General features: G+C 46.6%; 1 protein-coding gene across 1 annotated transcript in view; it reads right to left on the bottom strand.

Annotated features, from left to right (window-relative positions):
- The window catches only part of LOC311148199 (constitutive coactivator of PPAR-gamma-like protein 2), a 64,531-nt gene that overhangs the window by 4,035 nt on the left and 37,104 nt on the right, over positions 1 to 23,392 (bottom strand). Inside the window, exons 8-12 of the mRNA XM_084185079.1 lie at positions 22,884 to 23,051; positions 22,017 to 22,266; positions 21,815 to 21,929; positions 9,814 to 10,023; positions 9,402 to 9,648 (exon numbers count right to left, since the gene is read on the bottom strand). Coding sequence (XP_084041205.1) covers positions 9,402 to 9,648; positions 9,814 to 10,023; positions 21,815 to 21,929; positions 22,017 to 22,266; positions 22,884 to 23,051 — 990 coding nt within the window. The remainder of the gene's footprint in view (positions 1 to 9,401; positions 9,649 to 9,813; positions 10,024 to 21,814; positions 21,930 to 22,016; positions 22,267 to 22,883; positions 23,052 to 23,392) is intronic.

Raw genomic sequence — 23,392 nt, 5'->3', positions numbered from 1 at the left:
TGGAGGCTATTTATGGGACAGACACAGCTGGAGGCTATTTATGGGACAGACACAGCTGGAGGCTATTTATGGGACAGACACAGCAGGAGGCTATTTATGGGACAGACACAGCTGGAGGCTATTTATGGGACAGACACAGCAGGAGGCTATTTATGGGACAGACACAGCAGGAGGCTATTTATGGGACAGACACAGCTGGAGGCTATTTATGGGACAGACACAGCTGGAGGCTATTTATGGGACAGACACAGCAGGAGGCTATTTATGGGACAGACACAGCAGGAGGCTATTTATGGGACAGACACAGCTGGAGGCTATTTATGGGACAGACACAGCTGGAGGCTATTTATGGGACAGACACAGCTGGAGGCTATTTATGGGACAGACACAGCTGGAGGCTATTTATGGGACAGACACAGCTGGAGGCTATTTATGGGACAGACACAGCTGGAGGCTATTTATGGGACAGACACAGCTGGAGGCTATTTATGGGACAGACACAGCTGGAGGCTATTTATGGGACAGACACAGCAGGAGGCTATTTATGGGACAGACACAGCTGGAGGCTATTTATGGGACAGACACAGCTGGAGGCTATTTATGGGACAGACACAGCAGGAGGCTATTTATGGGACAGACACAGCTGGAGGCTATTTATGGGACAGACACAGCAGGAGGCTATTTATGGGACAGACACAGCAGGAGGCTATTTATGGGACAGACACAGCTGGAGGCTATTTATGGGACAGACACAGCTGGAGGCTATTTATGGGACAGACACAGCTGGAGGCTATTTATGGGACAGACACAGCTGGAGGCTATTTATGGGACAGACACAGCTGGAGGCTATTTATGGGACAGACACAGCAGGAGGCTATTTATGGGACAGACACAGCTGGAGGCTATTTATGGGACAGACACAGCTGGAGGCTATTTATGGGACAGACACAGCTGGAGGCTATTTATGGGACAGACACAGCTGGAGGCTATTTATGGGACAGACACAGCTGGAGGCTATTTGCACAAGGGATAAGTAGTAATCAGGTAGGACTATTTTATGACGTTTCCACCAGATCAGAGCATGACATTTCTTTCCCCTTTCATGCTGAGTGGTAATCGAAATGGAGATTGCTGGAAAGATTACGTTGAGTAACTATTGTCATTCTCAATGGATGTAGAAACAAACTTAATTTACTTGCAGTTTGAGGCGAAGAAAACATTTATTTGAGATGCTCAGTGATGTTAAGTTAAGACATTCAGAAATAGTATCAGATCCCCAAATGGGGACATTTATAGGCCTACATTTGCGCTCAGGCCAGGTAGACTAGTCCTACTTCTATATGCGTAATCAGGTACGTGTCCTTACTCAAGATTGACAGGAGCGCTCCAAACAAAAGACAATAAATAAATAGACAACTCATAAATGGAATGAAATAAATAAACCCCAAAAGATTCTCACAAGTTTAGTATAGGTTGTGACTGTGCAAACAACGTGTCCTACAATGACAACGGTCAGACTGGAAACGCCTCACACCGCGTGGCTGCTGCCTCTCTAACCTGGTGGTCCCTGCACGCACGACCCACGTGGAGTTCCAGGTCTCAGGCAGCCTCTGGAACTGCCGTTCTGCTGCCAACAAGGCAGACTTCATCTCAGCCTATGCTACCAGTCCCTCGACTTCTTGGCGCTGACGGAAACATGGATTACCACTGAAAACACTGCTACTCCTGCTGCTCTCTCCTCGTCTGACCATGTGTTCTCGCATACCCCGAGAGCATCTGGTCAGCGGGGTGGTGGCACAGGAATCCTCATCTCTCCCAAGTGGACATTCTCAATTTTTCCCCTGACCCATCTGTCTATCTCCTCATTTGAATTCCATGCTGTCACAGTCACTAGCCCATTTAAGCTTAATATCCTTGTCATCTATCGCCCTCCAGGTTCCCTTGGAGAGTTCATCAATGAGCTTGACGCCTTGATAAGTTCCTTTCCTGAGGATGGCTCACCCCTCACAGTTCTGGGGGATTTCAACCTCCCTACGTCTACATTTGACTCATTTCTCTCTGCCTCCTTCTTTCCACTTATCTCCTCTTTTGACCTCACCCTCTCACCGTCCCCCCCTACTCACAAGGCAGGCAATACGCTTGACCTCATCTTTACTAGATGCTGTTCTTCTACTAATCTCACTGCAACTCCCCTCCAAGTCTCCGACCACTACTTTGTATCCTTTTCTCTCTCCCTCTCCTCCAACACTACTCACTCTGCCCCTACACAGATGGTAATGCGCCGTCGCAACCGTCGCTCTCTCTCTCCCGCTACTCTCTCCTCTTCCATCCTATCATCTCTTCCCTCTGCTCAATCCTTCTCCCTCCAATCTCCTGATTCTGCCTCCTCAACCCTCCTCTCCTCCCTTTCTGCATCCTTTGACTCTCTATGTCCCCTATCCTCCCGGCCGGCTCGGTCCTCCCCTCCAGCTCTGTGGCTTGATGACTCATTGCGAGCTCACAGAACAGAGCTCTGGGCAGCTGAGCGGAAATGGAAGAAAACTAGACTCCCTGCGGACCTGGCATCTTTTCACTCCCTCCTCTCTACATTTTCTTCATCTGTTTCTGCTGCTAAGGCCACTTTCTACCACTCTAAATTCCAAGCATCCGCCTCTAACCCTAGGAAGCTCTTTGCCACAGGAACCCTACGTAGGAACCCTACGACCCTGCCTTACACAGGAAGCGGCACAGGTCCTAATCCAGGCACTTGTCATCTCCCGTCTGGATTACTTCAACTCGCTGTTGGCTGGGCTCCCTGCCTGTGCCATTAAACCCCTACAACTCATCCAGAATGCCGCAGCCCGTCTGGTGTTCAACCTTCCCAAGTTCTCTCACGTCACCCCGCTCCTCCGCACACTCCACTGGCTTCCAGTTGAAGCTCGCATCTGCTACAAGACCATGGTGCTTGCCTACGGAGCTGTGAGGGGTACGGCACCTCCGTACCTTCAGGCTCTGATCAGACCCTACACCCAAACGAGGGCACTGCGTTCAACCACCTCTGGCCTGCTGGCTCCCCTACCTCTGCGGAAGCATAGTTCCCGCTCAGCCCAGTCAAAACTGTTCGCTGCTCTGGCACCCCAATGGTGGAACAAGCTCGCTCACGACGCCAGGACAGCGGAGTCACTCACCACCTTCCGGAGACATTTGAAACCCCACCTCTTTAAGGAATACCTGGGATAGGATAAAGTAATCATTCTACCCCCCCCCCCAAAAAAAAAAAAAACTTTGTAAAGTGGTTATCCCACTGGCTATAAGGTGAATGCACCTATTTGTAAGTCGCTCTGGATAAGAGCGTCTGCTAAATGACGTAAATGTAATGTAAATGTAAATAATATATTGAATGCATTAACAGAAATTACCGTGACCAAACAAACATTGTAGATGATAAATGATGGTAATTAACGGTAAATGTACTACTGGTGTGCCATCCCTGCGGATCCCAATGGATCAGTCCACTCAGACAGGCCTCCACAATGGATCAGTCCACTCAGACAGGCCTCCACAATGGATCAGTCCACTCAGACAGGCCTCCACAATGGATCAGTCCACTCAGACAGGCCTCCACAATGGATCAGTCCACTCAGACAGGCCTCCACAATGGATCAGTCCACTCAGACAGGCCTCCACAATGGATCAGTCCATTCAGACAGGCCTCCACAATGGATCAGTCCACTCAGACAGGCCTCCACAATGGATCAGTCCACTCAGACAGGCCTCCACAATGGATCAGTCCACTCAGACAGGCCTCCACAATGGATCAGTCCACTCAGACAGGCCTCCACAATGGATCAGTCCACTCAGACAGGCCTCCACAATGGATCAGTCCACTCAGACAGGCCTCCACAATGGATCAGTCCATTCAGACAGGCCTCCACAATGGATCAGTCCACTCAGACAGGCCTCCACAATGGATCAGTCCACTCAGACAGGCCTCCACAATGGATCAGTCCACTCAGACAGGCCTCCACAATGGATCAGTCCAGTCAGACAGGCCTCCACAATGGATCAGTCCACTCAGACAGGCCTCCACAATGGATCAGTCCACTCACAGGCCTCCACAATGGATCAGTCCACTCAGAAAGGCGTGAATCAGACAAGCGTCTCATGTGCCACAATTTTGTACAAATATATTTGCCACTGATCTAACAAGGAATGGCAAATAAGTCTGGCTGCACAACCGATTGGCAAATGTACTGTAAATTGAGAAATAATGTGACAAAACTGAATAAAAAGAATAAAAAAACTGCACTATGAAATAACAAAGAATGATAGTAAAAAGCTTTGGAGCCCCTTATATGAAGTTTTGCGCAAAAAGGCAAACTCAGCTCCATCATCCATTGAATCAGATGGCTCATTCAGAACAAAACCCACTGATATTGCCAATTACTTTAATACTTTTTCATTGGCAAGATTAGCCAATTTGGCAGGACATGCCAGCAACAAACACTGACACTATACATCCAAGTACAGTGGGTTGCGAAAGTATGTACCCCCCTTAGCATTTTTCCTTTTTTGTTGCCTTACAACCTGGAATTAAAATAGATTTTTTTGGGGGGGGGGGTTGTATCACTTGATTTACACAACATGCCTACCACTTTGAAGATGCAAAATATTTTTTATTTTGAAACAAAACAGAAATAAGACCCAAAAAAAGAAAACTTCCATTCTTCAAGGCAAAACTGCTCCAGCTCCTTCAAGTTGGATGGGTTCCGCTGGTGTACAGCAATCTTTAAGTCATACCACAGATTGGATTAAGGTCTGGGCTTTGACTAGGCCATTCCAAAACATTTAAATGTTTCCCCATTCTAAGACATTTAACTCAAATCTCTGGAAGACTGAAACAGGTTTCCCTCAAGGATTTCCCTGTATTTAGCGCCATCCATCATTCCTTCAATTCTGACCCGTTTCCCAGTCCCTGCTGTTCTCAGGGTGATGAGAGGTGTTGGGTTTGCGACAGACATAGCGTTTTCCTTGATGGCCAAAAAGCTCAATTTTAGTCTCATCTGACCAGAGTACCTTCTTCCATATGTTTGGGGAGTCTCCCACATTCCTTTTGGCGAACACCAAACGTGTTTGCTTATTTTTTCTTTAAGCAATGGCTTTTTTCTGGCCACTCTTCCGTAAAGCCCAGCTCTGTGGAGTGTACGGCTTAAAGTTGTCCTATGGACAGAACCTCCAATCTCCGCTGTGGAAAGTTGCAGCTCCTTCATGGTTATCTTTGGTCTCTTTGTTGCCTCTGATTAATGCCCTCCTTGCCTGGTCTGTGAGTTTTGGTGGGCGGCCCTCTCTTGGCAGGTTTGTTGTGGTGCCATATTCTTTCTATTTTTTTTTTAAATAATGGATTTAATGGTGCTCCGTGGGATGTTCAAAGTTGCAGATATTTTTTTATAACCCAACCCTGATCTGTACTTCTCCACAACTTTGTCCCTGACCTGTTTGAAGAGCTCCTTGGTCTTCATGGTGCTGCTTGCTTGGTGGTGCCCCTTGCTTAGTGGTGTTGCAGACTCTGGGGCCTTTCAGAACAGGAGTATATATATATATATATATATATATATATATATATATATATATATATATATATATATATATATACTGAGATCATGTGACACTTAGATTGCACACAGGTGGACTTTATTTAACTAATGATGTGACTTCTGAAGGTAATTGGTTGCACCAGATCTTATTTAGGGGCTTCAGAGCAAAGGGGGTGAATACATATGCACACACCACTTTTATTAATTTTTTATAATTTTTTGAAACAAGTTATCTTTTTCATTTCACTTCACCAATTTGGACTATTTTGTGTATGTCCATTACATGAAATCCAAATAAAAATCAATTTAAGTTACATTTTGTAATGCAACAAAAATCTGATCAAAATATGAAAGACACCATTGTAATTTTGAATTCTGTAAAGTGAGTGTGGAAGAGGTGAAAAAAGTATTGTTGTCTATTAACAATGACAAGCCACCGGAGTCTGACAACTTGGATGGAAAATTACTGAGGATAATAGCGGACGATATTGCCACTCCTATTTGCCATATCTTCAATTTAAGCCTACCAGAAAGTGTGCCCCCTCAGGCCTGGAGGGAAACAAAAGTCATTCCGCTAACTAAGAATAGTAAAGCCACCTTTAATGGCTCAAATAGCTGACCAATCAGCCTGTTACCAACCCTTAGTAAACTTTCAGAAAATATTGTGTTTGACCAGATACAATGCTATTTTAAAGTAAACAAACTGACAAACTTTCAGCAAGCTTATAGGGAAGGACCTTCAACAAGCACAGCACTTACACAAATGACTGATGATTGGCTGGGAGAAATTGATGATAAAATGTTTGTGGGGACTGTTTTGTTAGATGTCAGTGCGGCTTTTGACATTATCGATCATAGTCTGCTGCTGGAAACACGTATGTGTTATGGCTTTACACCCCCTGCTATATTGTGGATAACGAGTTACCTGTCTAACAGAACACAGAGGGTGTTCTTTAATGGAAGCCTCTCCAACATAATCCAGGTAGAATCAGGAATTCCCCAGGGCAGCTGTCTAGGCCCCTTACTTATTTCAATCTTTACTAACGACATTCCGCTGGCTTTGAGTAAAGCCAGTGTGTCTATGTATGTGGATGACTCAACACTATACACGTCAGCTACTATAGCGACTGAAATGACTGCAACACTTTAAAAAGAGCTGCAGTTAGTTTCAGAATGGGTGGCAAGGAATAAGTTAGTCCTAAATATTTCTAAAACTAAAAGCATTGTATTTGGGACATTTCATTCACTAAACCCTAAACCTCAACTAAATCATGTAATAAATAATGTGGAAATTGAGCAAGTTGAGGTGACTAAACTGCTTGGAGTAACCCTGGATTGTAAACTGTCATGGTCCAAACATATTGATGCAACAGTAGCTAGGATGGGGAGAAGTATGTCCATAATAAAGCGCTGCTCTGCCTTCTTAACTACACTATCAACAAGGCAGGTCCTACAGGCCCTAGTTTTGTCACACCTGGACTACTGTTCAGTCGTGTGGTCAGGTGCCACAAAGAGGGACTTAGGAAAATTGCAATTGGCTCAGAACAGGGCAGCACAGCTGGCCCTTGGATGTACACAGAGAGCTAACATTAATAATATGCATGTCAATCTCTCCTGGCTCAAAGTGGAGGAGAGATTGACTTCATCACTACTTGTATTTGTGAGAGGTATTGACATGTTGAATGAACCGAGCTGCCTGTTTGAGCTACTGGCACACAGCTCGGTCACCCATGCATTTACATTTTAGTCATTTAGCAGAGGCTCTTATCCAGAGCGACTTACAGTTAGTGAGTGCAGATCTGATTGATTGATTGCTTTTGTGGACAGGTGTCTTTTATACAGGTTACAAACTGAGATTAGGAGCACTCCCTTTAAGAGTGTGCTCCTAATCTCAGCTCGTTACCTGTATAAAAGACACCTGGGAGCCAGAACTCTTTCTGATTGAGAGGGAGTCAAATACTTATTTCCCTCACTGTACTACTCACATGAAGAGTAGCTGCTGCCTTGGCAGGAACTAATGGGGATCCATAATAAACCCCAGGAAGAGTAGCTGCTGCCTTGGCAGGAACTAATGGGGATCCATAATAAACCCCAGGAAGAGTAGCTGCTGCCTTGGCAGGAACTAATGGGGATCCATAATAAACCCCAGGAAGAGTAGCTGCTGCCTTGGCAGGAACTAATGGGGATCCATAATAAACCCCAGGAAGAGTAGCTGCTGCCTTGGCAGGAACTAATGGGGATCCATAACAAACCCCAGGAAGAGTAGCTGCTGCCTTGGCAGGAACTAAATGGGGATCCATAATAAACCCCAGGAAGAGTAGCTGCTGCCTTGGCAGGAACTAATGGGGATCCATAATAAACCCCAGGAAGAGTAGCTGCTGCCTTGGCAGGAACTAATGGGGATCCATAATAAACCCCAGGAAGAGTAGCTGCTGCCTTGGCAGGAACTAATGGGGATCCATAATAAACCCCAGGAAGAGTAGCTGCTGCCTTGGCAGGAACTAATGGGGATCCATAATAAACCCCAGGAAGAGTAGCTGCTGCCTTGGCAGGAACTAATGGGGATCCATAATAAACCCCAGGAAGAGTAGCTGCTGCCTTGGCAGGAACTAATGGGGATCCATAACAAACCCCAGGAAGAGTAGCTGCTGCCTTGGCAGGAACTAATGGGGATCCATAATAAATACAAATACAAACATCTCAGTGTATTGATCTAACACCAATGTCTCAGTGTATTGTCTAACACCAATGTCTCAGTGTATTGTCTAACACCAATGTCTCAGTGTCTTGGATCTAACACCAATGTCTCAGTGTCTTGGATCTAACACCAATGTCTCAGTGTATTGGATCTAACACCAATGTCTCAGTGTATTGTCTAAAACCAATGTCTCAGTGTCTTGGATCTAACACCAATGTCTCAGTGTATTGTCTAACACCAATGTCTCAGTGTATTGTCTAAAACCAATGTCTCAGTGTCTTGGATCTAACACCAATGTCTCAGTGTATTGTCTAACACCAATGTCTCAGTGTATTGTCTAAAACCAATGTCTCAGTGTCTTGGATCTAACACCAATGTCTCAGTGTATTGTCTAACACCAATGTCTCAGTGTATTGTCTAACACCAATGTCTCAGTGTCTTGGATCTAACACCAATGTCTCAGTGTATTGGATCTAACACCAATGTCTCAGTGTATTGTCTAAAACCAATGTCTCAGTGTCTTGGATCTAACACCAATGTCTCAGTGTATTGTCTAACACCAATGTCTCAGTGTATTGTCTAAAACCAATGTCTCAGTGTCTTGGATCTAACACCAATGTCTCAGTGTATTGTCTAACACCAATGTCTCAGTGTATTGTCTAAAACCAATGTCTCAGTGTCTTGGATCTAACACCAATGTCTCAGTGTATTGTCTAACACCAATGTCTCAGTGTCTTGGATCTAACACCAATGTCTCAGTGTCTTGGATCTAACACCAATGTCTCAGTGTATTGTCTAACACCAATGTCTCAGTGTATTGTCTAACACCAATGTCTCAGTGTCTTGGATCTAACACCAATGTCTCAGTGTATTGTCTAACACCAATGTCTCAGTGTCTTGGATCTAACACCAATGTCTCAGTGTCTTGGATCTAACACCAATGTCTCAGTGTATTGTCTAACACCAATGTCTCAGTGTCTTGGATCTAACACCAATGTCTCAGTGTCTTGGATCTAACACCAATGTCTCAGTGTATTGTCTAAAACCAATGTCACAGTGTCTTGATCTGTGCATTGATCTATTGGATACGTGTGTGTGCGCTTGTGAACGTGTGTGTGTGCGATGCTCACCTGGGAAGGCTCTGGGTCTGTGCTGGGCTGGGTGTGTGTGGTGATGAGGGTGAGGATGATGAGGGTGGTGGTGGGGGGGCATGTTGCCCATGGGCCGGGGGGGGTAGAGGGGAGGCAGAGGGTAGAAGGGGGGAGGAGGCAAGAAGGAAGGAGGGGGGAGAGGGGGAGGAGGGGGAGGAGGACGAGAGAAGTTGATTCCTTCTAGGATGGCCTGACGCATCTTCTCCACACGAGACACCAGCTCCTCCTGTTGGACAGAGACAATATTATACTTATAAATACCAGAAGTCGAGTAAGCCTTTTACATGGGTCACAGAAAGCATTCCCATTTTTGTATCGCCTGCTGGCCCGGGGATTGAACCAGCAACCATCCGGCTACTGGTACGCCTCTACACCCCACCCCCCGACCAACCTGTCCTTCACACATGTCGAGCAGGGCCTGGCGGTCTCGGGCGGCGCGGGCCAGTTTGGTCTGGAAGAGTTTCCCGTCGAAGAAGCCCCAGGGGCAGCAGTGTTCCCATGGTAATGGCTGACCACACACGTCGTTGACCAACAGAGCCGTATCCACGCCCGCCATGAAGAGGGACGCCAGCTGCACCCCCCGACCGTCTACCTTCTCCACCTATAGACACACAATCAAAAACTCATTTTTTGACCAATGGGTAAAATATTATGTTGTGTAGATAATCCACTAAGAAAACCAATGCTTCAAACTTCAGGTCTCTATCATAATCCGTTCAAAATTTATTGGAGTTTCTACCCTTGTAGGATGGACAGAATTAGAGGGACTAAATCAAAAACTTGTTTTTAAAAATGAAGAAAAATGCAGACTCACCTCCCAGAATGAAGGCTACATGGCTACATGGCTACCTGACAGGCTCACCTCCCAGAATGAAGGCTACAAGGCTACATGGCTACCTGACAGGCTCACCTCCCAGAATGAAGGCTACATGGCTACCTGACAGGCTCACCTCCCAGAATGAAGGCTACATGGCTACCTGACAGGCTCACCTCCCAGAATGAAGGCTACAAGGCTACATGGCTACCTGACAGGCTCACCTCCCAGAATGAAGGCTACATGGCTACCTGACAGGCTCACCTCCCAGAATGAAGCTACATGGCTACCTGACAGGCTCACCTCCCAGAATGAAGGCTACAAGGCTACATGGCTACCTGACAGGCTCACCTCCCAGAATGAAGGCTACAAGGCTACATGGCTACATGACAGGCTCACCTCCCAGAATGAAGGCTACATGGCTACATGACAGGCTCACCTCCCAGAATGAAGGCTACATGGCTACCTGACAGGCTCACCTCCCAGAATGAAGGCTACAAGGCTACATGGCTACCTGACAGGCTCACCTCCCAGAATGAAGGCTACAAGGCTACATGGCTACATGACAGGCTCACCTCCCAGAATGAAGGCTACATGGCTACATGGCTACCTGACAGGCTCACCTCCCAGAATGAAGGCTACATGGCTACCTGACAGGCTCACCTCCCAGAATGAAGGCTACATGGCTACATGACAGGCTCACCTCCCAGAATGAAGGCTACATGGCTACCTGACAGGCTCACCTCCCAGAATGAAGGCTACATGGCTACCTGACAGGCTCACCTCCCAGAATGAAGGCTACATGGCTACATGACAGGCTCACCTCCCAGAATGAAGGCTACAAGGCTACATGGCTACATGACAGGCTCACCTCCCAGAATGAAGGCTACATGGCTACATGACAGGCTCACCTCCCAGAATGAAGGCTACATGGCTACCTGACAGGCTCACCTCCCAGAATGAAGGCTACATGGCGACCTGACAGGCTCACCTCCCAGAATGAAGGCTACATGGCTACCTGACAGGCTCACCTCCCAGAATGAAGGCTACATGGCTACCTGACAGGCTCACCTCCCAGAATGAAGGCTACATGGCTACCTGACAGGCTCACCTCCCAGAATGAAGGCTACATGGCTACATGGCTACATGACAGGCTCACCTCCCAGAATGAAGGCTACATGGCTACCTGACAGGCTCACCTCCCAGAATGAAGTCTACATGGCTACATGGCTACCTGACAGGCTCACCTCCCCGGATGAAGGCTACATGGCTACCTGACAGACTCACCTCCCCGGATGAAGGCTACATGGCTACCTGACAGGCTCACTTCCCAGAATGAAGGCTACATGGCTACCTGACAGGCTCACCTCCCAGAATGAAGGCTACATGGCTACCTGACAGGCTCACCTCCCAGAATGAAGGCTACAAGGCTACATGGCGACCTGACAGGCTCACCTCCCAGAATGAAGCTACATGGCTACCTGACAGGCTCACCTCCCAGAATGAAGGCTACATGGCTACCTGACAGGCTCACCTCCCAGAATGAAGGCTACAAGGCTACAAGGCTACATGGCGACCTGACAGGCTCACCTCCCAGAATGAAGCTACATGGCTACCTGACAGGCTCACCTCCCAGAATGAAGGCTACAAGGCTACATGGCGACCTGACAGGCTCACCTCCCAGAATGAAGCTACATGGCTACCTGACAGGCTCACCTCCCAGAATGAAGGCTACAAGGCTACATGGCGACCTGACAGGCTCACCTCCCAGAATGAAGGCTACAAGGCTACATGGCGACCTGACAGGCTCACCTCCCAGAATGAAGCTACATGGCTACCTGACAGGCTCACCTCCCAGAATGAAGCTACATGGCTACCTGACAGGCTCACCTCCCAGAATGAAGGCTACAAGGCTACATGGCGACCTGACAGGCTCACCTCCCAGAATGAAGCTACATGGCTACCTGACAGGCTCACCTCCCAGAATGAAGCTACATGGCTACCTGACAGGCTCACCTCCCAGAATGAAGCTACATGGCTACCTGACAGGCTCACCTCCCAGAATGAAGGCTACAAGGCTACAAGGCTACATGGCGACCTGACAGGCTCACCTCCCAGAATGAAGCTACATGGCTACCTGACAGGCTCACCTCCCAGAATGAAGGCTACAAGGCTACAAGGCTACATGGCTACCTGACAGGCTCACCTCCCCGGATGAAGGCTACATGGCTACATGGCGACCTGACAGGCTCACCTCCCAGAATGAAGCTACATGGCTACCTGACAGGCTCACTTCCCAGAATGAAGGCTACATGGCTACATGGCTACCTGACAGGCTCACCTCCCAGGACATTAAACAATACAGGTGAGATGGATATTGACTTTGAGACATGACATGTAGTATTATCATATTTTGGTATAAGCTTTTCATATTCATGCGGTTCCTGTTATTTTTAGAAGATTTCTCATAAAAACAAGCGTATCGATATGTAGTGATGTGTCGTTTTAATGTCATATGTTGAACAATGTTGGACATGAGTTTCTCCAAGCTCATCTATAATGCTGAACCGTTATGGACTACTGAGTTTCTCCAAGCTCATCTATAATGCTGAACCGTTATGGACTACTGAGTTTCTCCAAGCTCATCTATAATGCTGAACCGTTATGGACTACTGAGTTTCTCCAAGCTCTCTCTAAGGCAAAGGGTCATAAAGGTTAACCTTCACACCTAGGTGAAATGTCATGTGACCTCACAGGACTACAAAATGACTCTGCTGTATCCCCCATTAGCCTCTTATCCTGCTGGACCGAAGAGCCTCTTCATATCCTGCTGGACCTCTCTGGAGGAGGGAGAAGAGCCTCTTCTTATCCTGCTGGACCTCTCTGGAGGAGGGAGAAGAGCCTCTTCTTATCCTGCTGGACCTCTCTGGAGGAGGGAGAAGAGCCTCTTCTTATCCTGCTGGACCTCTCTGGAGGAGGGAGAAGAGCCTCTTCTTATCCTGCTGCACCTCTCTGGAGGAGGGAGAAGAGCCTCTCTTCTTATCTTGCTGGACCTCTCTGGAGGAGGGAGAAGAGCCTCTTCTTATCCTGCTGGACCTCTCTGGAGGAGGGAGAAGAGCCTCTTCTTATCCTGCTGGACCTCTCTGGAGGAGGGAGAGAGCCTCCATCTTCAGTAGGCCGACCACAGGGCCTGGACCAGTTAACCTTCTGGACCTTCGCCTTGGTGAACTGATAAGTTAGGCAAAGTACCTTTTTTAGGGAATGGTACCTGTAACCCAGTACAGAAGAGCCCATGCACTAAACAGAAGGAAACAGTCTCAGAAGACATAAGACTTCAAAGAGCTGAAGGGTTTCAAGCTAACCCTCTTCAAGGAGAAGACAATTTAGAACACAGCCTCTGCAACTCAAATAAAGCGCCATCAGACAGTGTAACCAGGGACACAACCTAAAGGATCAGCCATCAGACAGAGTAACCAGGGACACAACCTAAAGGATCAGCCATCAGACAGAGTAACCAGGGACACAACCTAAAGGATCAGCCATCAGACAGAGTAACCAGGGACACAACCTAAAGGATCAGCCATCAGACAGTGTAACCAGGGACACAACCTAAAGGATCAGCCATCAGACAGAGTAACCAGGGACACAACCTAAAGGATCAGCCATCAGACAGAGTAACCAGGGACACAACCTAAAGGATCAGCCATCAGACAGAGTAACCAGGGACACAACCTAAAGGATCAGCCATCAGACAGTGTAACCAGGACACAACCTAAAGGATCAGCCATCAGACAGTGTAACCAGGGACACAACCTAAAGGATCAGCCATCAGACAGAGTAACCAGGGACACAACCTAAAGGATCAGCCATCAGACAGTGTAACCAGGGACACAACCTAAAGGATCAGCCATCAGACAGAGTAACCAGGGACACAACCTAAAGGATCAGCCATCAGACAGTGTAACCAGGGACACAACCTAAAGGATCAGCCCACAAAGGACCACCCAAACTCAGAGGAAAGGAGCAAGAAACTACCACCAAGGAACCCCTCAACTCAGGACAAAGGAGAACACAGCCATTTTCCTTTTGTTCACCTCCATGTGGTCTAACCGGAGCCGTGGACTAGACTGTTGACAGACTTTCACATCTTTAATATTCAGATATCTTGGGTCTCTTTTTTGTCTTTCATTCTATTTCCTACCTTTTAATCATCACTCATTATGTTTAGAAATATTTTGATTAGCGTTATTAAATGTGAATGACCGGCTCGATCTTATGTAGCGAAATTGTGTTTTTTACATTGGATAAAAGTAGAGACTCAGAGCTAGAAAATTGTATATCATACACTACAGTTGAGGAACAATGGGACAATTAATCTGCTTTGAAAGTTGATAAACTTGTAACCTCACTTTAGAAAATGCTCCTTGAATGTTTTGGTACTTACTGAAGAGCTCTTCTTTGTCTACACCCATTCAACATCGTTCACACCCTTTTAAGCTTTAGCCCCACCCATCTCTTTACGGATTCACATGTGAGGCCATGTACTAAACAACCAAAGATTTCAAGACTAAAGGCTGGTTTATACTACGGATGTGTTCGTGAATTTAATCTGGAGTGCCAGAGTGTGCTCTGGGCGTTCGTAAACTCAAGAGTGTTGTCAGATTGTCCGTTCGTAAATTCAAAGCGTTTTGGTCTCAGAGCGCACACTGGACGCTCTGGTCGAGGAGTAGGGTTGATCCGAGCGTTCTGACCTAACAACAGCAGCCAAGCACCCAAGCTAACTGGCTAATGTTGGCTAGCTTGCTAGCTACTTCCAGACACAAATGAGAGAACAGCTCTCTGACTTATACTCGCCCTAGCAGAGCTGGTTAGGCTGTTTATGTTATCCAGAGCTGGTTAGGCTGTTTATGTTATCCAGAGCTGGTTAGGCTGTTTATGTTATCCAGAGCTGGTTAGGCTGTTTATGTTATCCAGAGCTGGTTAGGCTGTTAATGTTATCCAGAGCTGGTTAGGCTGTTTATGTTATCCAGAGCTGGTTAGGCTGTTTATGTTATCCAGAGCTGGTTAGGCTGTTTATGTTATCCAGAGCTGGTTAGGCTGTTTATGTTATCCAGAGCTGGTTAGGCTGTTAATGTTATCCAGAGCTGGTTAGGCTGTTTATGTTATCCAGAGCTGGTTAGGCTGTTTATGTTATCCAGAGCTGGTTAGGCTGTTTATGTTATCCAGAGCTGGTTAGGCTGTTTATGTTATCCAGAGCTGGTTAGGCTGTTTATGTTATCCAGAGCTGGTTAGGCTGTTTATGTTATCCAGAGCTGGTTAGGCTGTTTATGTTATCCAGAGCTGGTTAGGCTGTTTATGTTATCCAGAGCTGGTTAGGCTGTTTATGTTATCCAGAGCTGGTTAGGCTGTTTATGTTATCCAGAGCTGGTTAGGCTGTTTATGTTATCCAGAGCTGGTTAGGCTGTTTATGTTATCCAGAGCTGGTTAGGCTGTTTATGTTATCCAGAGCTGGTTAGGCTGTTTATGTTATCCAGAGCTGGTTAGGCTGTTTATGTTATCCAGAGCGTTGGTGACTAAAACTGTGCTGCTGGCAACAATTTCATTACGCTTTTTTGCCAACGTTTACTGACGCTGGCCATATTCAACAGATGTTGAGTGTTCGTAAATTCAGATGAGAGTGCTCTGAAAATGGAGTAGATAGCTGGTGAATTCGCTCTGGCTGTTTATCGACAGTTGTCGCAGTGACATCATAAACATTCTATTGAAATAGTTACTTGCATAGTGGAGTCTTTTGTTTAGACATGTAGCTAGCTAGCTAAACAAAGAACCATAATCCCAACTCATAACGTTACTACCCTGCATGAATCTGCAGGTAGCTAACCAACCAGGTTCAATGTTAGCTAGCTAACATTAGGCTATAACTAGCAATGCAAATGGCTCTGAGACACAAATAATTTTACTACACAGATCATACATGTCACGTTAGTGAGCGAGCCAGCCAGCTAATGTTAGCTAGCTAACAGTACACTAACTTGAAATGAAAACGACTTTCTGACAAAATTAGAAACGTGTAATATCTGAAAATGTAGCTAGCTAGACTATCTTACCCGTATACATGGATGGACGCTTCTCCCTCTCTGTCACGGATGCCATGGTTGCCCTTAGTTTGAAGATGTAATCTGGAGACAGGTGTTTTATACAACAGCCTTCTGTGTCTTCTCTTTTTGACTCAGTCTACATATTTTCTCCATCTCCTTAGCTATCACATTCTAATTCCTCTGATTTCAAAACTCGTTCCTCCAGAAAGTGGAGAGCAACACTTATGCAGTTCTAATACGTGATATCTTTCAAAAAAGCAGCATTAGAAAGGATTACCTACACATACCTTCTGTTATAGAAGGAAGCGTACTACATGGCAGACCAATCCAAACTCATCTCTCGGCATGTCCAGCCCACTCATTATCTCAGCCAATCATGGCTAGCGGGAAGGCTGCTGTCTTTTTCCTTGGCAAAACCAACTAGGCTCGTAATTAAAAATATATATTCGTATTTAAAGATGGCATACAAGTTTGTTATTAAGGCATATGAAAGTTCACATGTTCCCGAAGGAATTTCTACCCAAAAAACGCATTTTGATGAAATACAAAACATTTAGTTCAAATGGCGCTCCTGTGAAGTAGTGATGCACGACATCCGCCTAGTTTCCTGAAACGAGTCACAAATGCTGATCGTATAAAGAACTTGTGTTTGTCTTGTTATTCTGGGAAAGACTCCAACGAATTGAGGGGGCGGGTTGCAACTCAATATTAGGAAGGTGTTCTTAATGTCAATTAATTAATACCTTACACACCCCCCCACCCCCCCCCCCCCTCTTTTGCACTCAGAACAGTCTCAATTCGTCAGGCATGGAATCTACAAGGTGTCGAAAGCGTTCCACAGGGATGCTGGCCCATGTTGACTCCAATGCTTCCCACAGTTGTGTCAAGTTGGCTGGCTGTCCTTTGGGTGGTGGACCATTATTCATACACAAGGGAAACTGTTGAGCGTGAAAACCCAGCAGCGTTGCAGTTCAAACCGGTGCAGTTCAAACCGGTGCGCCTGGCACCTACCATGCCCCGTTCAAAGGCACAAACACAGTGGGGGAAAAAAGTATTTAGTCAGCCACCAATTGTGCAAGTTCTCCCACTTAAAAAGATGAGAGAGGCCTGTAATTTTCATCATAGGTACACGTCAACTATGACAGACAAAATGAGAAAAGAAAATCCTGAAAATCACATTGTAGGATTTCTAATGAATTTATTTGCAAATTATGGGTGGAAAATAAGTATTTGGTCAATAACAAACGTTTCTCAATACTTTGTTATATACCCTTTGTTGGCAATGACACAGGTCAAACGTTTTCTGTAAGTCTTCACAAGGTTTTCACACACTGTTGCTGGTATTTTGGCCCATTCCTCCATGCAGATCTCCTCTAGAGCAGTGATGTTTTGGGGCTGTCGCTGGGCAACACGGACTTTCAACTCCCTCCAAAGATTTTCTATAGGGTTGAGATCTGGAGACTGGCTAGGCCACTCCAGGACCTTGAAATGCTTCTTACGAAGCCACTCCTTCGTTGCCCGGGCGGTGTGTTTGGGATCATTGTCATGCTGAAAGACCCAGACACTTTTCATCTTCAATGCCCTTGCTGATGGAAGGAGGTTTTCACTCAAAATCTCACGATACATGGCCCCATTCATTCTTTCCTTTACACGGATCAGTCGTCCTGGTCCCTTTGCAGAAAAACAGCCCCAAAGCATGATGTTTCCACCCCCATGCTTCACAGTAGGTATGGTGTTCTTTGGATGCAACTCAGCATTCTTTGTCCTTCAAACACGACGAGTTGAGTTTTTACCAAAAAGTTATATTTTGGTTTCATCTGACCATATGACATTCTCCCAATCCTCTTCTGGATCATCCAAATGCACTCTAGCAAACTTCAGACGGGCCTGGACATGTACTGGCTTAAGCAGGGGGACACGTCTGGCAATGCAGGATTTGAGTCCCTGGCGGCGTAGTGTGTTATTGATGGTAGGCTTTGTTACTTTGGTCCCAGCTCTCTGCAGGTCATTCACTAGGTCCCCCCGTGTGGTTCTGGGATTTTTGCTCACCGTTCTTGTGATCATTTTGACCCCACGGGGTGAGATCTTGCGTGGAGCCCCAGATCGAGGGAGATTTTCAGTGGTCTGGTATGTCTTCCATTTCCTAATAATTGCTCCCACAGTTGATTTCTTCAAACCAAGCTGCTTACCTATTGCAGATTCAGTCTTCCCAGCCTGGTGCAGGTCTACAATTTTGTTTCTGGTGTCCTTTGACAGCTCTTTGGTCTTGGCCATAGTGGAGTTTTGAGTGTGACTGTTTGAGGTTGTGGACAGGTGTCTTTTATACTGATAACAAGTTCAAACAGGTGCCATTAATACAGGTAACGAGTGGAGGACAGAGGAGCCTCTTAAAGAAGAAGTTACAGGTCTGTGAGAGCCAGAAATCTTGCTTGTTTGTAGGTGACCAAATACTTATTTTCCACCATAATTTGCAAATAAATTCATTAAAAATCCTACAATGTGATTTTCTGGATTTTTTTTTCTCAATTTGTCTGTCATAGTTGACGTGTACCTATGATGAAAATTACAGGCCTCTCTCATCTTTTTAAGTGGGAGAACTTGCACAATTGGTGGCTGACTAAATACTTTTTTTCCCCACTGTATTTTGTCTTGCCCATTGACCCTCTATGGCACACATACACAATCCATGTCTCAATTGTCTCAAGACAAAATCTTTCTTTAAAATGTCTCCTCCCCTTCATCTACACTAATTGAAGTGGATGTAACAAGTGACATCAATAAGGGATCATAACGTTCACCTGGATTCACCTGGTCAGTCTATGTCATGGAAAGATCAAGTGTTCTAAATGTTTTGTACACTCATAATATATTTTACTCTAAAATTGATTAAAATGTTTTCCTCATCAATCTACACACAATAATCCACAATAACAGAGAAAACAGGTTTTTAGAATAAAAAAAATCACAACAAAACACATAAACATTATTTACATAAGTATTCAGACCCTTTGCTATGAGACTTGAAATTCAGCTCAGGTGCATCCTGTTTCCATTGATCATCCTTGAGATGTTTCTACAACTTGATTGGAGTCCACCTGTGGTAAATTCAATTGATTGGACATGACTTGGAAAGGCACATACCTGTCTATATAAGGTCGCACAGTTGACAGTGCATGTCAGAGCAAAAACCAAGGCATGAGGATGAAGGAATTGTCCGTAGAGCTCCGAGACAGGATTGTGTCGAGGCACAGATCTGGGGAAGGGTACCAAAATATTTCTGCAGCATTGAAGGTCCCCAAGAACACAGTGGCCTCCATCATCCTTAAATGGAAGAAGTTTGGAACCACCAAGACTCTTCCTAGAGCTGGCTGCCCGGCCAAACTGAGAAATCGGGGGAGAAGGGCCTTGGTCAGGGAGATGACCAAGAACACGATGGTCACTCTGACAGAGCTCCAGAGTTCCTCTGTGAAGATGGGAGAACCTTCCAGAAGGACAACCATCTCTGCAGCACTCCACCAATCAGGCCTTTATGGTAGAGTGGCCAGACGGAAGCCACTCCTCTGTAAAAGTCACATGACAGCCCGCTTGAGTTTGCCAAAAGGCACCTAAAGGACTCTCAGACCATGAGAAACAAGATTCTCTGGTCTGATGAAACCAAGATCGAACTCTTTGGCCTGAATATCAAGCTTCACGTCTGGAGGAAACCTGGCACCATCCCTACAGTTAAGCATGGTGGTGGCAGCATCATATGCTGTGGGGATGTTTTTCAGCGGCAGGGACTGGGAGACTAGTCAGGATCGAGGGAATGATGAACGGAGCAAAGTATGATGAACGGAGCAAAGATGAAAACCTGCTCCAGCGCGCTCAGGACCTCAGACTGGGGCGAAGGTTCACCTTCCAAAAGGACAACAACCCTAAGCACACAGCCAAGACAACGCAGGAGTGGCTTCGGGACAAGTCTCTGAATGTCCTTGAGTGGCCCAGCCAGAGCCCGGACTTGAACCCAATCTAACATCTCTGGAAAGACCTGAAAATAGCTGTGCAGCGACGCTCCCCATCCAACCTGACAGAGCTTGAGAGGATCTGCAGAGAAGAAAGGGAGAAACTCCCCAAATACAGGTGTGCCAAGCTTGTAGCGTCATACCCAAGAAGACTCGAGGCTGTAATCGCTGCCAAAGGTGCTTCAACAAAGTACTGAGTAAAGGGTCTGAATAATTATGTAAATTTAATCGTTTTTGTGTGTAAACGTGCAAATATTTATAAAAACCTGTTTTTCCTTTGTCATTATGGGGTATTGTGTGTAGATTGGTGAGGAATAAGGCTGTAACGTAACTAAAATGTGGAAAAAGTCAAGGGGTCTGAATACTTTGAATGCACTGTATATAAAATACACACACCATTACACCACCATCTACCTTCTCCACCTGGTTGTGAGGAGTGATGATATTTAATATTTGAAGGCTATAATAATATAATAGTTAGTCATTTCACATTTACATTTTCGTAATTTAGCAGACGCTCTTATGCAGAGCGACTTATAGGAGCAATTAGGGTTAAGTGCCTTGCTCAAGGGCACATCAACAGATGTTTCACCTAGGTGGCTCAGGGATTCGAACCAGCAACCAACAACCGCTCATAACCACTAGACTACCTGCCGCCCCGCTCTTCACTGTCTCCACACATGCTCCTATGGACCCTATGGACCCTATGGATCACTCCATCAACGTGCCTTGTTTCTGTTTACCACCACCCATTGTACACCCTCCTCAACCCAGCTACACCACAACAGAGATGGGGTTCCTCTCTTCTAGAGGAATGTGCAGGTCCTGTCCTCCTCCATGACCCAAACCATTGGGTCCAGAGGTGCAGTCAAAGGTGGGCTGTCCTTAACCTGTAGGGTGTTGAGCAACTTGAGGAAGGTGCACTCTTTCCCTGGCACAGCTTTCCCCAACAGGTCTTGTTTCCTCTGGGCAGCGCCCCAGCCCAGGAACCATCTGTAGGAGAGAGGCAGTCTTCCTGCCTCTGAGTTCAGCAGGAAGCTTCTCCAAGTACTAAACTAAACCCTGTGGTACTGATGGAAAGTCTTCCAGGCTGGGTGAAGAGCCAACCCTGTGGTACTGATGGAAAGTCTTCCAGGCTGGGTGAAGAGCCAACCCTGTGGTACTGATGGAAAGTCTTCCAGGCTGGGTGAAGAGCCAACCCTGTGGTGCTGATGGAAAGTCTTCCAGGCTGGGTGAAGAGCCAACCCTGTGGTACTGATGGAAAGTCTTCCAGGCTGGGTGAAGAGCCAACCCTGTGGTACTGATGGAAAGTCTTCCAGGCTGGGTGAAGAGCCAACCCTGTCCAGTGTATTGCTACTGATGTTGCTGGACAGGGGACCAGGGGGCTGGTGGTTTGAGCCTTGATGGACATGGAAGAACCAGGATATTGTAGAGGGTTTTAACCACTAATAAATAGAATAGCAGCAGGTGTGTTGTTACCTTGAGCTCCTGCAGCTGGTCTGGTTCATACAGCTGGTTAGAGACTGCCTGGGCCAGGAAGGCATCCAACTCATGTCTCTGTAGGATACGACCACCTGGCCACTGCATCATATACCTGTTAACATAACACACACACACCTTAACACACACCTGGTACACACACACACACACACACACACCTCTCACACCCCTCCAGTCTTACCTGAGCACGCAGCACATGAGCAGAAGGTGTTGTGGAACCTGAGCAGGGTTGAGTAGGGCAGGACAGTCGGAGCGGAGACAGGCTAGGAACGCTCTGGTCCTCCGGGAGCGATCTTCACTGGCCCTACCAAGCCACAGCCTCCGCAGGTTAGGACAGGTCCACTCTCTGAAGCACAGCGCTGGAACCAGCTCCGGGGTCAGGGCTGATTTAGACTTACCACTGGACCACTCCTTCACTATCACTGGAGGGACTGGAGGAGGCGATGACAGACAGACAGACGGACAAGACAGACAGACAGACGGACGGACAAGACAGACAGACAGACGGACAAGACAGACAGACGGACAACCAGGGAGTGATATACGGACAGAAACAGACAGACAGACGGACGGACAACCAGGGAGTGATATACGGACAGACAGACAGACAGACAGACGGACAACCAAGGAGTGATATACGGACAGACAGACAGACAGACAGACGGCCAACCAGGGAGTGATATACGGACAGACAGACAGACAGACGGCCAACCAGGGAGTGACAGACGGACACCAGGGAGTGATATACCAGGGAGTGATATACCAGGGAGTGATATACCAGGGAGTGATATACCAGGGAGTGATATACGGACACCAGGGAGTTGATATACCAGGGTGATATACCAGGGAGTGATATACCAGGGAGTGATATACCAGGGAGTGATATACCAGGGAGTGATATACCAGGGTAGTGATATACCAGGGAGTGATATACCAGAGGGAGTGATATAAGGACAGAAACAGAGGGAGAGAAAGAGGGAGAGTGGAGAAGTTAGACATTAATTAAACAAGCAAAATGAAATTCTTCACTTCCCTCCCTTCTCCATACCGTCGAGGGGTCCTCTATTGCGCATTGCGAGTCTCTCGAGGCGTCGGTGTGTTTCGGCAAGGCTGAAGAGGACCCCATAGCTGTACTGTCTGGCTGCTCTGAACAGCAGAGAGGCTGGAGGCAGCTCACTGTTACAATCATCTTCTATACACACCGCCATCTTTATCTCTCCCTAGAGAGAGAGAGAGAGAGAGAGGAACAGAGAGAGAGAGAGGAGAGAGAGAGGAGAGAGAGAGAGAGAGAGAGAGAGAGGAGAGAGGAGAGAGAGAGAGACCGAGAGAGAGACCGAGAGAGAGACCGAGAGATGAGAGACCGAGAGAGAGACGAGACGAGAGAGAGACCGAGAGAGAGACCGAGAGAGAGACAGAGAGAGAGAGAGAGAGAGAGAGAGAGACAGAGAGAGAGAGACAGAGAGAGAGAGGAACAGAGAGAGAGAGAGAGAGAGAGAGAGAGAGGAGAGAGAGAGAGAGAGAGAGACAGAGAGAGAGAGAGAGAGAGACAGAGAGAGA

Source organism: Coregonus lavaretus (genome assembly GCF_964263955.1).
Source record: "Coregonus lavaretus genome assembly, chromosome: 20".
Taxonomy (NCBI): Eukaryota; Metazoa; Chordata; class Actinopteri; order Salmoniformes; family Salmonidae; genus Coregonus; species Coregonus lavaretus.
The sequence above is the reverse complement of the archived record's forward strand: the minus strand, read 5'-3'. Positions and strand labels throughout refer to the sequence as shown.